Source organism: Portunus trituberculatus, chromosome 7 (assembly GCF_017591435.1).
Source record: "Portunus trituberculatus isolate SZX2019 chromosome 7, ASM1759143v1, whole genome shotgun sequence".
NCBI classification, from domain to species: Eukaryota; Metazoa; Arthropoda; class Malacostraca; order Decapoda; family Portunidae; genus Portunus; species Portunus trituberculatus.
The window spans coordinates 6940167-6951543 of NC_059261.1; the positions used below are offsets into that span (position 1 = coordinate 6940167).

Here is an 11377-nt window from a genome sequence, read left to right on the forward strand (position 1 = left end):
ATGGGTAGACAAAACTATGTAAAGGAGTGTGACGTGAGTGAGGAGGTTTGGGAGCCACGTGGCCACCACCGCCTTAGTAACAATGCTTCTGTGGTCACCGAGAGTGGTTAGTTAGTCAGGTGTCTTTACTGCAAACAAGGGAGGGAGGAGGAGGGGGAGTAGGGGGAGGAGGAGGTGAAGCGGAAGGCAGGAGGCGGAAGGGACCGATTTCTTTCGTGGGCATTGTGCAGATGAGACGTGTGTGCTGAGAGGTGTGTCTGTCCACCGCTGGGCCGCGAGATGAGTGTGACGTGGTAAGGTGTTGTGTGTTGGTTTGTGGCATTCCTCGCGTGGCAGTGTTGCTGTAGGTCGGGAAGGTATGCAAGACGCTGTGCTGTGCTGTGCTGTGCTGTGCTGTGTGTGATATGTTAAGTGTGTTGCTGTAGGTCGGGAAGGTATGTTAGACACTGTGCTGTGCTGTTAAGTGTGTGTGTGTGGCTGTAGGTCAGAAAGGTATGTAAGACACTGTACTGTGCTGGTGTGTGTGTGTGGTCGGAAAGTATGTTAGACACGTGTACTGTACTTTGCTGTGGTGTTAGTGTGTGCGTGTGTTGCTGTAGGTCGGGAAGGTATGTTAGACGCTGTGTGTGTGTGTGTGTGTGCGCGTGCGCATGAAGGACTTAGTTTACTCATGAACAGGACTAATTGAAAGTTCCTTGCTGTGTTTGAGAGGATAGGAAGTGTTGCTTGACATTTCGTGGAGGTGTTTGTTTATAGTGTAGTTCTCAACATCAGTTTGCTATTTGATAACGCTCAATCTGTAATGAAGTAACGCGTTGGTGTTCTATTAATGACAAGCGCCTCTTAACATGTTTATTGAGCGCAGTACATGCTCACAACTCCGTGGCTTGGGTGTGCGTTGATAGCAGGGCTGAGGTGCTGCTAGTGGCTGTTATGATCTCCCTAAGCTTACTGCATCTCCGCTTCTCAGTGAGCGGTGGCGCAGACGTAGGCGAAGCTGTCACGAACATTGGTGAGAGCTACGTGTTGGGTTTGTCGTGGGTTTCAACTTTTTTTCTTTGTCGTTGTGTTTAGATTTAGTTGCGTATCAAGCTCGTTGTTTACTGTGTGGTGTTGAGTAACGATCCGAGCACTAGATAATGGTACCTGAAGCGTTTTGAACACCTTTGGCTTCGGTATCTATTTCGAGCGCGTGGCTTTTAGTGTACCGGCGCTTCGTGCAGTTTCATTCCTACTGGAGTGAGCTTGAACATCGGTCTGCGATTACCCAGCTTTCTGTAGAAATATTTAATTCTTAAGTGTTAATGCAAAACTGATTGTGGAACTCTGAAATGGGTGAAATAGGCTCAAATATGGGTTTTCACCTGGAAGTGTGAGAGGATAACCCGTAGTGCCAAACGTGTCTCGAGATAGGTGTAATGTAAGGTTTCATTCAGTGTTGAGGTCAGTTTTTCAGTCCTTGGCTCAATCCAGGATGTTGGGTGTAGGTGCACCAGGGAGGTGAACAGGTAGGGTTGTTAGGTTAGTGGGATATTACGTTGTGTGAGGGAGTTGTTGGGTGCTGTGACATCTCGGCCAGAGTTTCGTACGTGCTGTGAACCAGTGTGCCATTAAATGTTAAGTTTCAAGCAAAGTGTTAGTGCTGAGACGTCACGGCACCTCACATTTTATTTCAAAAGTAATTCTTCTGAACGCGAATTAATCTTTGTGTAAGAACTTCAAAATGGTTGTGTATAGCAAAATTTTGTGGTGTTCAGTTACCCATGACTGTCGCTATCTGGTGTCCCATGACTGTCTGGTGCAGTGAGTGTAGGAACAATGGAGTAACAAGTTTGGCGTGTTGTGGTTGTGGTGCACATGTTGGGTGCAGCACCACACACTAGTTAGTCCTTACGTGATGTACGTAGTTGCAGTTTGTTTCTAGTCAGATCATGCTGTGCAATTTGTCCTCGTATCATAGAAAAGGTCTTGGAGTTGGCATATAAAGACTTACTGACACAGGTGAAGGATGTTTGATTGATTGGGGACTTTATTGTTGCAGCAGCAGTGTGTACAACAAGGGAGAACGTCTGGTTATGCCGCCCACCCCCCAAGCATGGGCTAAGAAGTCTGGCTTCTGGGGTCAGTCAGGCGGTGGAGCACGTCCCGCGCCACTAGTCTTCACCAGCGTCCCTACATCTACGTTCTACCCACAGGCTGTCACCGGCGTCCCTACATCTACGTTCTACCCACAGGCTGTCACCGGCGTCCCTACATCTACGTTCTACCCACAGGCTGTCACCGGCGTCCCTACATCTACGTTCTACCCACAGGCTGTCACCGGCGTCCCTACATCTACGTTCTACCCACAGGCTGTCACCGGCGTCCCTACATCTACGTTCTACCCACAAGGCTGTCACCGGCGTCCCTACATCTACGTTCTACCCACAGGCTGTCACCGGCGTCCCTACATCTACGCTCTACCTACTTGGAGGCACATCTGTTTACCCAAGTGAACTCGTCAGCCACAGTGGCGCTCGAGTCCGACCTGTACCCGCCCAAGTGTGAGAAGCCCCAGCATTCTGTTGGTGCTCATCATCGGTGTCCATGTGGTAGCGGTCCATCGCTTGCAGGTCTCTCTTCAGAAGAGGACGCAGACCGCGGAGGCGTGCGGTCCAGCACAGGTAGGGCCCGGGCGGCCCACCACTCCATTGTGGGCGTAGGTTATCAGAAATTGTTCGGTGTGGTGGTAAGGTAATAATATTATAACGTAACGAGGCTGACAGAAGCAGGGCACTGTCCCCGAGAAAGTCCCGCCCGCTCGCCTCGATTCCCGGCTCCCACTTCGCAGCTCCTCCACCCAGCTGATTTGACGTCACGTATATGAATCCACGCTATTAGTGATAGAGAGAGAGAGAGCGTGTGAGTGACAGATATGGTAACGAATAAGGCAGCGTTTCTTAACCTTTTTACCCTTGCGTGACCCTTAAGATACATGACCTGTCTCAAGGAACCCCCTGCGCAAAAACAATTTTATATCATTTTTCATTTTTATATTTCTCATTTTGTGACGTCAAATCAGCTGGCCGGGTGGAGGAGCTGCTGAAGGGGAGCCGGGAATCGAGGCGAGCGCGCGGGAACCGGTTCTCGGCCAGTGCTCGGAAGCAGAACTCGTAAGGTTCGTAATCAGAATAGAACGACTGGTATGGCTGGAATGTCTTTTTTTGTGTGCGAGGTTTGGAGATAACATTACAAATTTAGTGTTCCGTAGTTGTGAGCAAAATGTAATGCACACACCACACCACACCCCACCAAAACACTTACTCGGACACCACACCACACCACACCAAAACACTTACTCGGACACCACACCACACCACACCTAGCCTACATTTGAGGACGAAGGTGGTTCATTATTAAAATGTGAAGGTAAAATGAATTTTCTTTCAGGTCCAGCCACTACTGAAGGAAGAACCAAACCAGCGTGCGCTAACAACCCCAGCCTGCAACAGGAAACTGCTTCTTGTACTGGAACACGCCGGTGTGTGACAACTGGCGGAGCCATCCAGGGAGGGAGGACAGCCCCCAGCCTGCAGGAGGAATCTGGCTCTTCTTGCACTGGAAGACGCCAGGTGACTGACAACACACGGAGCCATCCAGGGAGGGAGGACAGCCCCCAGCCTGCAGGAGGAATCTGGCTCTTCTTGCACTGGAAGACGCCAGGTGACTGACAACACACGGAGCCATCCAGGGAGGGAGGACAGCCCCCAGCCTGCAGGAGGAATCTGGCTCTTCTTGCACTGGAAGACGCCAGGTGACTGACAACACATGGAGCCATCCAGGGAGGGAGGACAGCCCCCAGCCTGCAGGAGGAATCTGGCTCTTCTTGCACTGGAAGACGCCAGGTGACTGACAACACATGGAGCCATCCAGGGAGGGAGGACAGCCCCCAGCCTGCAGGAGGAATCTGGCTCTTCTTGCACTGGAAGACGCCAGGTGACTGACAACACACGGAGCCATCCAGGGAGGGAGGACAGCCCCCAGCCTGCAGGAGGAATCTGGCTCTTCTTGCACTGGAACGCGCCAGGTGACTGACAACAGGCGGACCCATCCAGGGAGGGAGGACAGCCCCCAGCCTGCAGGAGGAATCTGGCTCTTCTTGCACTGGAACGCGCCAGGTGTCTGACCAACACACGGAGCCATCCAGGGAGAGAGGACAGACTGCCTTGCTTCATTTAACCTAAACAATACATGTTGCCAGTCATTCTTGTGGTGTCTTTCCTTCCATCTAATGTGAATGTACCCGCGTGAATGTGTAATGTTATTCCTGTGTTCTGTGATGTACCCACATAACTGAGTGTTACTACTCGATAATAAATAGACGAGAAAATTTGATGCATTCCATGATTCCTTTCTTTAGGGAGCCTTTGGAAACACCTGACCTGACCTGTTCCTATCTCACAAAACGCCTCGGTCTAATCTCGAGGTAAACCTAACCTAATATGAAACCTAAACCTGACAATATTGGTTGACATATTGTAGTACATTATATATATATGCAGTTACATCTTAACAAATAGAAAACTGAATAGTCCTTTCATTGAGAAAACTGAATAGTCAGTCCACTGAAGCTGTAAATAATTTGAATACAAAAAAAGCCTGAAGACAGATTGATAGATAGATAGATAGATAACCAGCCAATTGGCTCTTCTTGGATAAAATGGCAGTAAAAGGCACAAAAAGCTGAAAATTAGCAGAAAATGGCTGGAAAACTGCCCAAAAGCTAAAAAATGCAGAAAAATACCCAAAACAAGCGAAAAAATGGTGAAAAATCCCCAAAAAAGCAAAAAAATGGTGAAAAATCCCCACAAAACCAGCCACAAAACTGTGCTAAGTCATAAATACTCGGAAGAGTCTCCGGAGAAAGTGCAGATGGATATTTGGGTTAAAAATACATTGAAGAGTCTCCCTTCCTTCACTTTTATTTAATCAACAAAAACATGTTTACACGTCTCAAAACTCTACAAAAATTTTCAACTTAAAAAAAATTTCTACAAATGATATAATTTATAGTTTTTTCAACTCTGCTTTTAGTTACATTTTCAACTTGGCAGTGGAATATCAGAATTTGTATAATTTTAAACTTTTTACATTCTTAACTTGGAATAATTGATGCATTTTCAACTTAAATTTTTTTTTCCAGTAATACATTACTCTGAGATTGTTTCAATGTACAAAATTATTTTGCAAGTTGCAAGCCATGAGGCTGCACACACATGGCAGCAGTCCCTGTATGAACAGTGAACAGGTCTGCCTCACTCCACCTGTTAGGTGGAGTGAGGCAGACCTGTTCATTGCCATCCACACATTTGTCTAATATAACAAAACAAATGAACACAAGAGTACCATTTTGAGAGCATTGTCATTGCTAGTAACTACAAGTTCTAGAAGTATTTTGAGACCATTTTCATTGCAAAAGTCAGTGAGGAACTATCAACTCTGTAAAATATCTTTTAAGCATTTCACAATGGCATTGCTCTCAAACAGCAAGTTGTTCCTTGCAACACTGTATTGTCACCATAAATACACAAAACACAGACCATCATTCTGGGGCCACATTCTACACAGTCAGCCTCAGGCCTCACTCAATGCCTGACCCTCACTCCACTTTTGGTCTTTGGTGTCATTACTTGTCAACTTTATATATGTATACAAAGAAATACCTCCTGATGATGAGTCACAAGGTGAGAGCCTGTCACAGAGGGACTTGTCTAAAATGCACCACTTTGTCTCGCTACAATCACGTCATTGGCTGTGACGGTTTATACAATACAGCCCATGAAACCTTACGCAGAACAGAAACACCAAAGCTCTACAAAACGGAGAAACTTAATATTTAATTAATCTAAACATTCTCACTCAAAAATGTTTATAAACCTAATTATACAACATTTTGTACCTAAATGAAAGACACTGACATCAAGCAATGACTGGCACACTTGCCTACAAAGCTGAACACAAACAAACAAACAAACACACACACACACAAACATGCACACCTTGCAGTGTTAACTGAAATTCCATGTGCAGGAAGAGCAATGGCCAATGGTTCATGTTCATAACCTAACCTAACATAAATAATAGGATAACAAAGGGCCACCAGGGCCATCTAGGTTATCCTGTGTCAGTCGCACAGCCACCTCGTCATCAGTACTTAAAGATACACTTACAAGTACACAATACATTATATACTAATTCTAAATATTTGGCCCATTAACAGGGCTAAGTCCTGCAGTGAATTCCTCTACAATCTGTGATCCCCATACATCTACCTTAATACCATTAACCTGACTGGAAATGAAGGATTTTTTTACATAAATAACTACTCCTCCTATCCTACCAATTCTCTGGTGTAAATACATAATGTATCCATCTACTTCATATTCTTTCCTATTTTCCCTAAACTTTTCCTCACTTACCCATGCCATCTGGACTGTTCAGACTGACACAACACATCATGCTAACAAACAAACACCTTTAAACAAATCTTCATAATGCAAGATCTCCTCTAAGCCACGTTTTATACATCACAAATCTCATGAACCGTTACTCCTTGTAGCTAAATATATGCCGACATGTAATGAAGTGATTTGATGCACAGTGTTAGTTAAGTCCACTATTTTCCACAAACACAGAAACCCTGAACCAATAATGCTGTCAATGTTGAAGCATCCTCCATCCTTGCCACTCTCTGTCTTGCACTCTGCACACACGTTTAGGAAAGCAGTGTGCAGTGTGCGGCTGGACCTCCAAAAGCCTGCAAAAAAAGAAAGGAGTCAACAAGAGTTCATGTTTAGCAATCCTTTACCTTCATGTCATCTCACCAATCTTAAATTGTGAAAACTGCTCACTTCCATTCACATTTGTCGTACATCAAAATGTATAAAAAAAAACCCAGCCAAGCAAAGCCACATGATTTTTTTTTTTTTTTATGCAAGAGGGAAACTAGCCAAGGGCAACAAAGTTATAAAACAAAAAGGCCCACTTGAATTGCAAGTTCACTAAAAGATTGGTACAGAATTAGCCAAAAGACAGACAAATGCCTTGAACCCTCCCTCTTAAAAGACATCAAGTCATAGGAAGATGGAAATACAGAAGCAGGCAGGGAGTTCCAGAGTTTACCAGAGAAAGGTATGAATGATTGAGAGTACTGGTTAACTCTTGCTTTAGAGGGTTGGACAGAATAGACATGAGGAAGAAGAAAGCCTTGTGCAGCGAGGGTGGGGGGAGGAGGGGAGGCATGCAGTTAGCAAGATCAGTAGAGCAGTTAGCACGAAAATAGCGATAAAAGATAGAAAGAGATGCAACATTTTGCCGGTGAGAAAGAGGCTGAAGACAGACAGTCAGAGGAAGGGAGTTGATGAGACGAAAAGCTTTTGATTCCACCCTATCTAGTAAAACTGTGTGACTGGAACCCCCTCAAACATACAAACATACAAAAACAGATACAACAAAACACCAGTCAGTCTAACATGAGAAAATACAACACATATAGTGCAGTATTACAATTCAGTCATCTACACAGGCAAACAAACCTGTATATGTAGAGCAATGTCTTAATGGTGAGTGATGTTAAAACTTCATGGTATTGGTCAAAGCTCCATCTTAGTAGACATACAAATAATGGTGTGTTGGGATGAAGACAAATGTAGTATTGAGTGGTAGGAAAACACATGTTGAGACAAGGTACGTTAGAGAAAGAGAATAAAATACCTTGTCTCAACTTGTGTTTTCCTACCACTCAACACTCAAATAATGGTGTGTTGAGATAAATGCAAGTGTGCCTTTCTGATGCTCCCGATGCTTCTAAATAGGGTGAGGCGTTCTGGTGTTAGATTTTCATTGATATATAGGGTAGGTTTAAGGGTGATGCAGGCACTTACAAACTCATCCTTCTTCTGAGGGCTATGTGGCTTTACTATTATGGCTTTATTAGAATATGGTAAAAAAAAAAAAAAAGAAGAAGAGAAAGAGAGAAAAAAACTTATTGGTCAGTGTGTGGGATGTGTTTGTCTGAGTGACTAATGGACATCCTGAGAGCCTGTTTGATTGTATTGACAGCCACATCTGAAGGGTTTTCATTAGGGGGATTCATTAGGTAGGGAAGGGCCACTCACATTACTTGTATCATGTCTTTCGTACTGATTCACTTCATCTAACTGGTTTTCAAGATCATTTGTTTTATTTTCTAGGTCAGGAGTGCCTCAACAACTCTAGTGACAATAGCTTTACCTTCCTCAGACAGTGTAGAAATGTCATCTTGTACATATGTTTGTGAGAATGTCCAGGGATGGTGTAGGGCAGCGGTTCCCAACCTTATTTGTCCCGTTCCCCCTTTTCCAGTCATTGTTTCACCTGTGGACCCCCTACAACGAAATAGGTTAAGCCAAGAAAATTAATAAAAGATTTTTCTGCAAGAAATGAATATATTAATGTAAAATGCCTTCCATTGTTATGCTGATTAAGATGTAGGCCTATTTATATGAAATCAGAAAACATTCCGTTCAGCACTTTTTGATTTAAGTAAAACACATAGGAAAAATGTTATGTTAATGTTGTTATAGTTGTAGGTATTGTGTGCAAAAACTATCTTTATAATATTTGCCCTTTTTTGAGCTTGCAAGCACATGTATGAATAAAAGAATCACAAAACTGTATGAATACAACAAAAATCACAAAACAGCAGTGAATGAAACTTTTCATTGGTTGCGAAAAAGTATGTCACTTTATATTTCTCAATGGGACTTTTGTGGTTGTTTTGAGCAACCAGCTCATGAATCCTTGGCTCAGTGGCAGCCAGTGCACACCTCAAGTCATCTTCCACAGACAGCTTGTTCCTTGATTTTGTTTTTATTGCAAGTAATGAAGAAAACCCACTTTCGCACAGGTAGGTTGAAGCAAAAGGCAAAAGAACTCGAACTGCCAGATCACTTATTTTTGGATATGATTCCATCATTGAACACCAGAAGCTAGACAAGGAGTTTGACTGGAACACATTCTTGGCTGTTGAATCATGGAGAAGCTCAATGAACTCTTCTTGTGCGTCTTCTAACACATCATCAACCTGACATAAGAAAGGATTTTTTGCTAATCCTGCATGCTGAGGGCTCAAGTCAGGAAAGTAACGGCGAAATTCATCATCTAGCTGAGACAAGTGGTCCATGATTTCCTTGGACAAGGTACTTGAAAGCTGACCATCAGCAAGAACTTCATTCAATGATGGAAACATCATAAATTTTCCTACACTCACTCTCTTCTTATACAGCTCCAATTTGGCCAAAAATGCATGTATTGAGTCACAGTGGCTGAGCAAGTTTGGATTCTCAAGTTCAGCTGGTTGAAGATTTCAAATATGTCCACAAGATAAGCAAGGCGGAGCTCAAAGTGTTCTGATTTCAATATCTCCAACAGGTCACATTTTTTCTGTACATCAAGAAACATTTCAACTTCCTGGCGAAGAGAGAAGAAGCGGGACAAAAATCTCCCTGCAGACAACCACCTGACGGATGTATAAAAGAGCAAGGAACTATGCTCGGATTCCATGTCATGACACAGTTGCTGGAACAGTCTCGTGTTGAGGGCAGAGTTTTTCACATAGTTCACGACCTTGACAATACCAGTGAAAATTGTGAGAAGCCCAGAAGGAAGCGATTTAGAAGCCAGAGCCTCCCGATGAATGAAGCAGTGCACACCAACTGCATTTGGTGCTTTGGATTTTACTTTTGCTTGAAACCCGACCTCGACCCAAGCATGGCTGGAGCTCCATCAGTTGTGATTCCAACAAGATTATTCCAACTCAAACCATGCTTGTCAAAAAACGATGACACAGCATTCATCACATCAGTGGCCGTACTTGATGTTTCAAGATTTTGACAGCAAAGAAATTCCTCCTTTATTATGCCTTTGAACAGGTATCGGCAGTATACCAACAGCTGGCACGCCATTGCTACATCAGTGGATTCATCGACCTGTATAGCAAAAATGGGGGATGCTTTTATCTCTTCAATAATCTGATCTTTCACATCACCTGACATGTCCCTGATTCTTCGCTGGATAGTATTATTCGAAAGAGATACATCACTTAGTTTCTGTGCTGCGGTCCGTTAAACTGATTAGTGATTTTCATTTATATAAGCATCTTCCCTTTATAATAGCTGCAATAGCTGTATTACAATAAATTGCAATATGAATTAATTATTGCACTTAATATTGCCATAATAAAATAAAGGTTATTTATTCATTTTCTCTCTCATTCATATATCACGTATATTCATGACACTCGTCATTTAAGGAGGCAATAAATCTTCCTGTCATCTCGCGAGCCACTCATGACCATCCCAAGGGCCAAATTTGTCACATGGACCGTGAGTTTGACACCGCTGATACTGTTAGCTAATGTAGAGCAATTCTAACATTTAAGCATTCAGTTTTAAGGATTGTGAACAGTAGTATAAATTTTATTCTGAGCCGCATGTCTCCTAATTCCAGTATAATAAATTTAAAAATAAGTAGAATCTCTATGGACCCCTTGAAATTCTTCCATGGACCCCTTGGGGTCCATGGACCCCTGGTTGGGAACCACTGGACTGTAGGGAGTGTTCCCCCTGTCTGGAATGGTGAAGCTGGCTGGTCTGGTGTGGGGATGAGGTGCTGTGTAGAGGGCTGGGTAGGTGAGGCAGGCTGTGCTGGGACTGAAGGATGGGTAGGTGTAGGGGTGGCCTGTTGGGGGCTGTGGGGCAGGTCTGAGTGGTGGGACGGTGCACCAGGTCATTGTGGTGTTTTGTTACCATCACCAAGACACAAATTCCTTCTTGTGGAGAGTATTAAGCAGCAGAAATACTGGCACGGACTTATAGGTCTGGCAGACTGGAGACACCCTGGGCTGGTGCAGCGGAGGGCTGGGGCTGGACAGGATCACCAGGAAGGGGGCTGGACAGGATCACCAGGAAGGGCTCTGAACACTGACTGGGACACTGAGACTAATGATAGGCATGATGGTGCTGAATTAATTGGTAGGATGGGGTAAGGGTGTGTTTTGAAGCAGGAGTGTGGAGGTGATGGAGGCGAGTCGGTGTGTGTGTGTGTGTGTGTGTGTGTGAGGCAACGCCATGGCCGCGGCGATACCAAGGGAACAAGCGAGTGTTGGTGAACTTGACAATTGAGACTCACGGCAGCGCTGAATAACTATCCCCTGGCACTGTCCCTGAGAAACCGTCCCGCGCGCCCACCTCAATTCCCGGCTCCCCCTTCGCAGCTCCTCCACTCTGCTGATTTGACGTTACATAAAATGATAAATATATGGTATATAATTTTGCGCAGGGGTTCCTTGAGACATGTC

General features: G+C 44.3%; 2 protein-coding genes across 2 annotated transcripts; one reads left to right on the forward strand and one right to left on the reverse strand.

The window, feature by feature from the left end:
• LOC123520282 lies at window positions 1–4243 on the forward strand. Its single transcript, XM_045282436.1, has 5 exons — window positions 1–106; window positions 866–1030; window positions 1738–1803; window positions 2106–2663; window positions 3430–4243. The coding sequence occupies exons 1-5, from the start codon at window positions 1–3 to the stop codon at window positions 3708–3710; spliced, it is 1176 nt and encodes a 391-aa protein (XP_045138371.1). The 3' UTR covers window positions 3711–4243.
• A 2130-nt stretch (window positions 4244–6373) lies between these two features.
• On the reverse strand, window positions 6374–8674 carry LOC123520461. Its single transcript, XM_045282715.1, has 2 exons — window positions 8272–8674; window positions 6374–6796 (listed from the first exon to the last, which is right to left on the reverse strand). The coding sequence occupies exons 1-2, from the start codon at window positions 8384–8386 to the stop codon at window positions 6576–6578; spliced, it is 336 nt and encodes a 111-aa protein (XP_045138650.1). The 5' UTR covers window positions 8387–8674; the 3' UTR covers window positions 6374–6575.
• Window positions 8675–11377: the final 2703 nt, after the last annotated feature.

What these genes read in the sequence shown, in the direction of transcription:
- LOC123520282 (XM_045282436.1), top strand. Translation starts at nt 1, where the DNA reads ATGGGTAGACAAAACTATGTAAAGGAGTGTGACGTGAGTGAGGAGGTT. An exon ending in TCCCATGACTGTCTGGTGCA is followed by an intron (nt 1,804 to 2,105) that starts GTGAGTGTAGGA and finishes GCATGGGCTAAG; the next exon opens with AAGTCTGGCTTCTGGGGTCA. An exon ending in AGGCGTGCGGTCCAGCACAG is followed by an intron (nt 2,664 to 3,429) that starts GTAGGGCCCGGG and finishes ATTTTCTTTCAG; the next exon opens with GTCCAGCCACTACTGAAGGA.
- LOC123520461 (XM_045282715.1), bottom strand. Translation starts at nt 8,386, where the DNA reads ATGACTGGAAAAGGGGGAACGGGACAAATAAGGTTGGGAACCGCTGCC. An exon ending in TTCTACACTGTCTGAGGAAG is followed by an intron (nt 6,797 to 8,271) that starts GTAAAGCTATTG and finishes CTTTTTTTGCAG; the next exon opens with GCTTTTGGAGGTCCAGCCGC.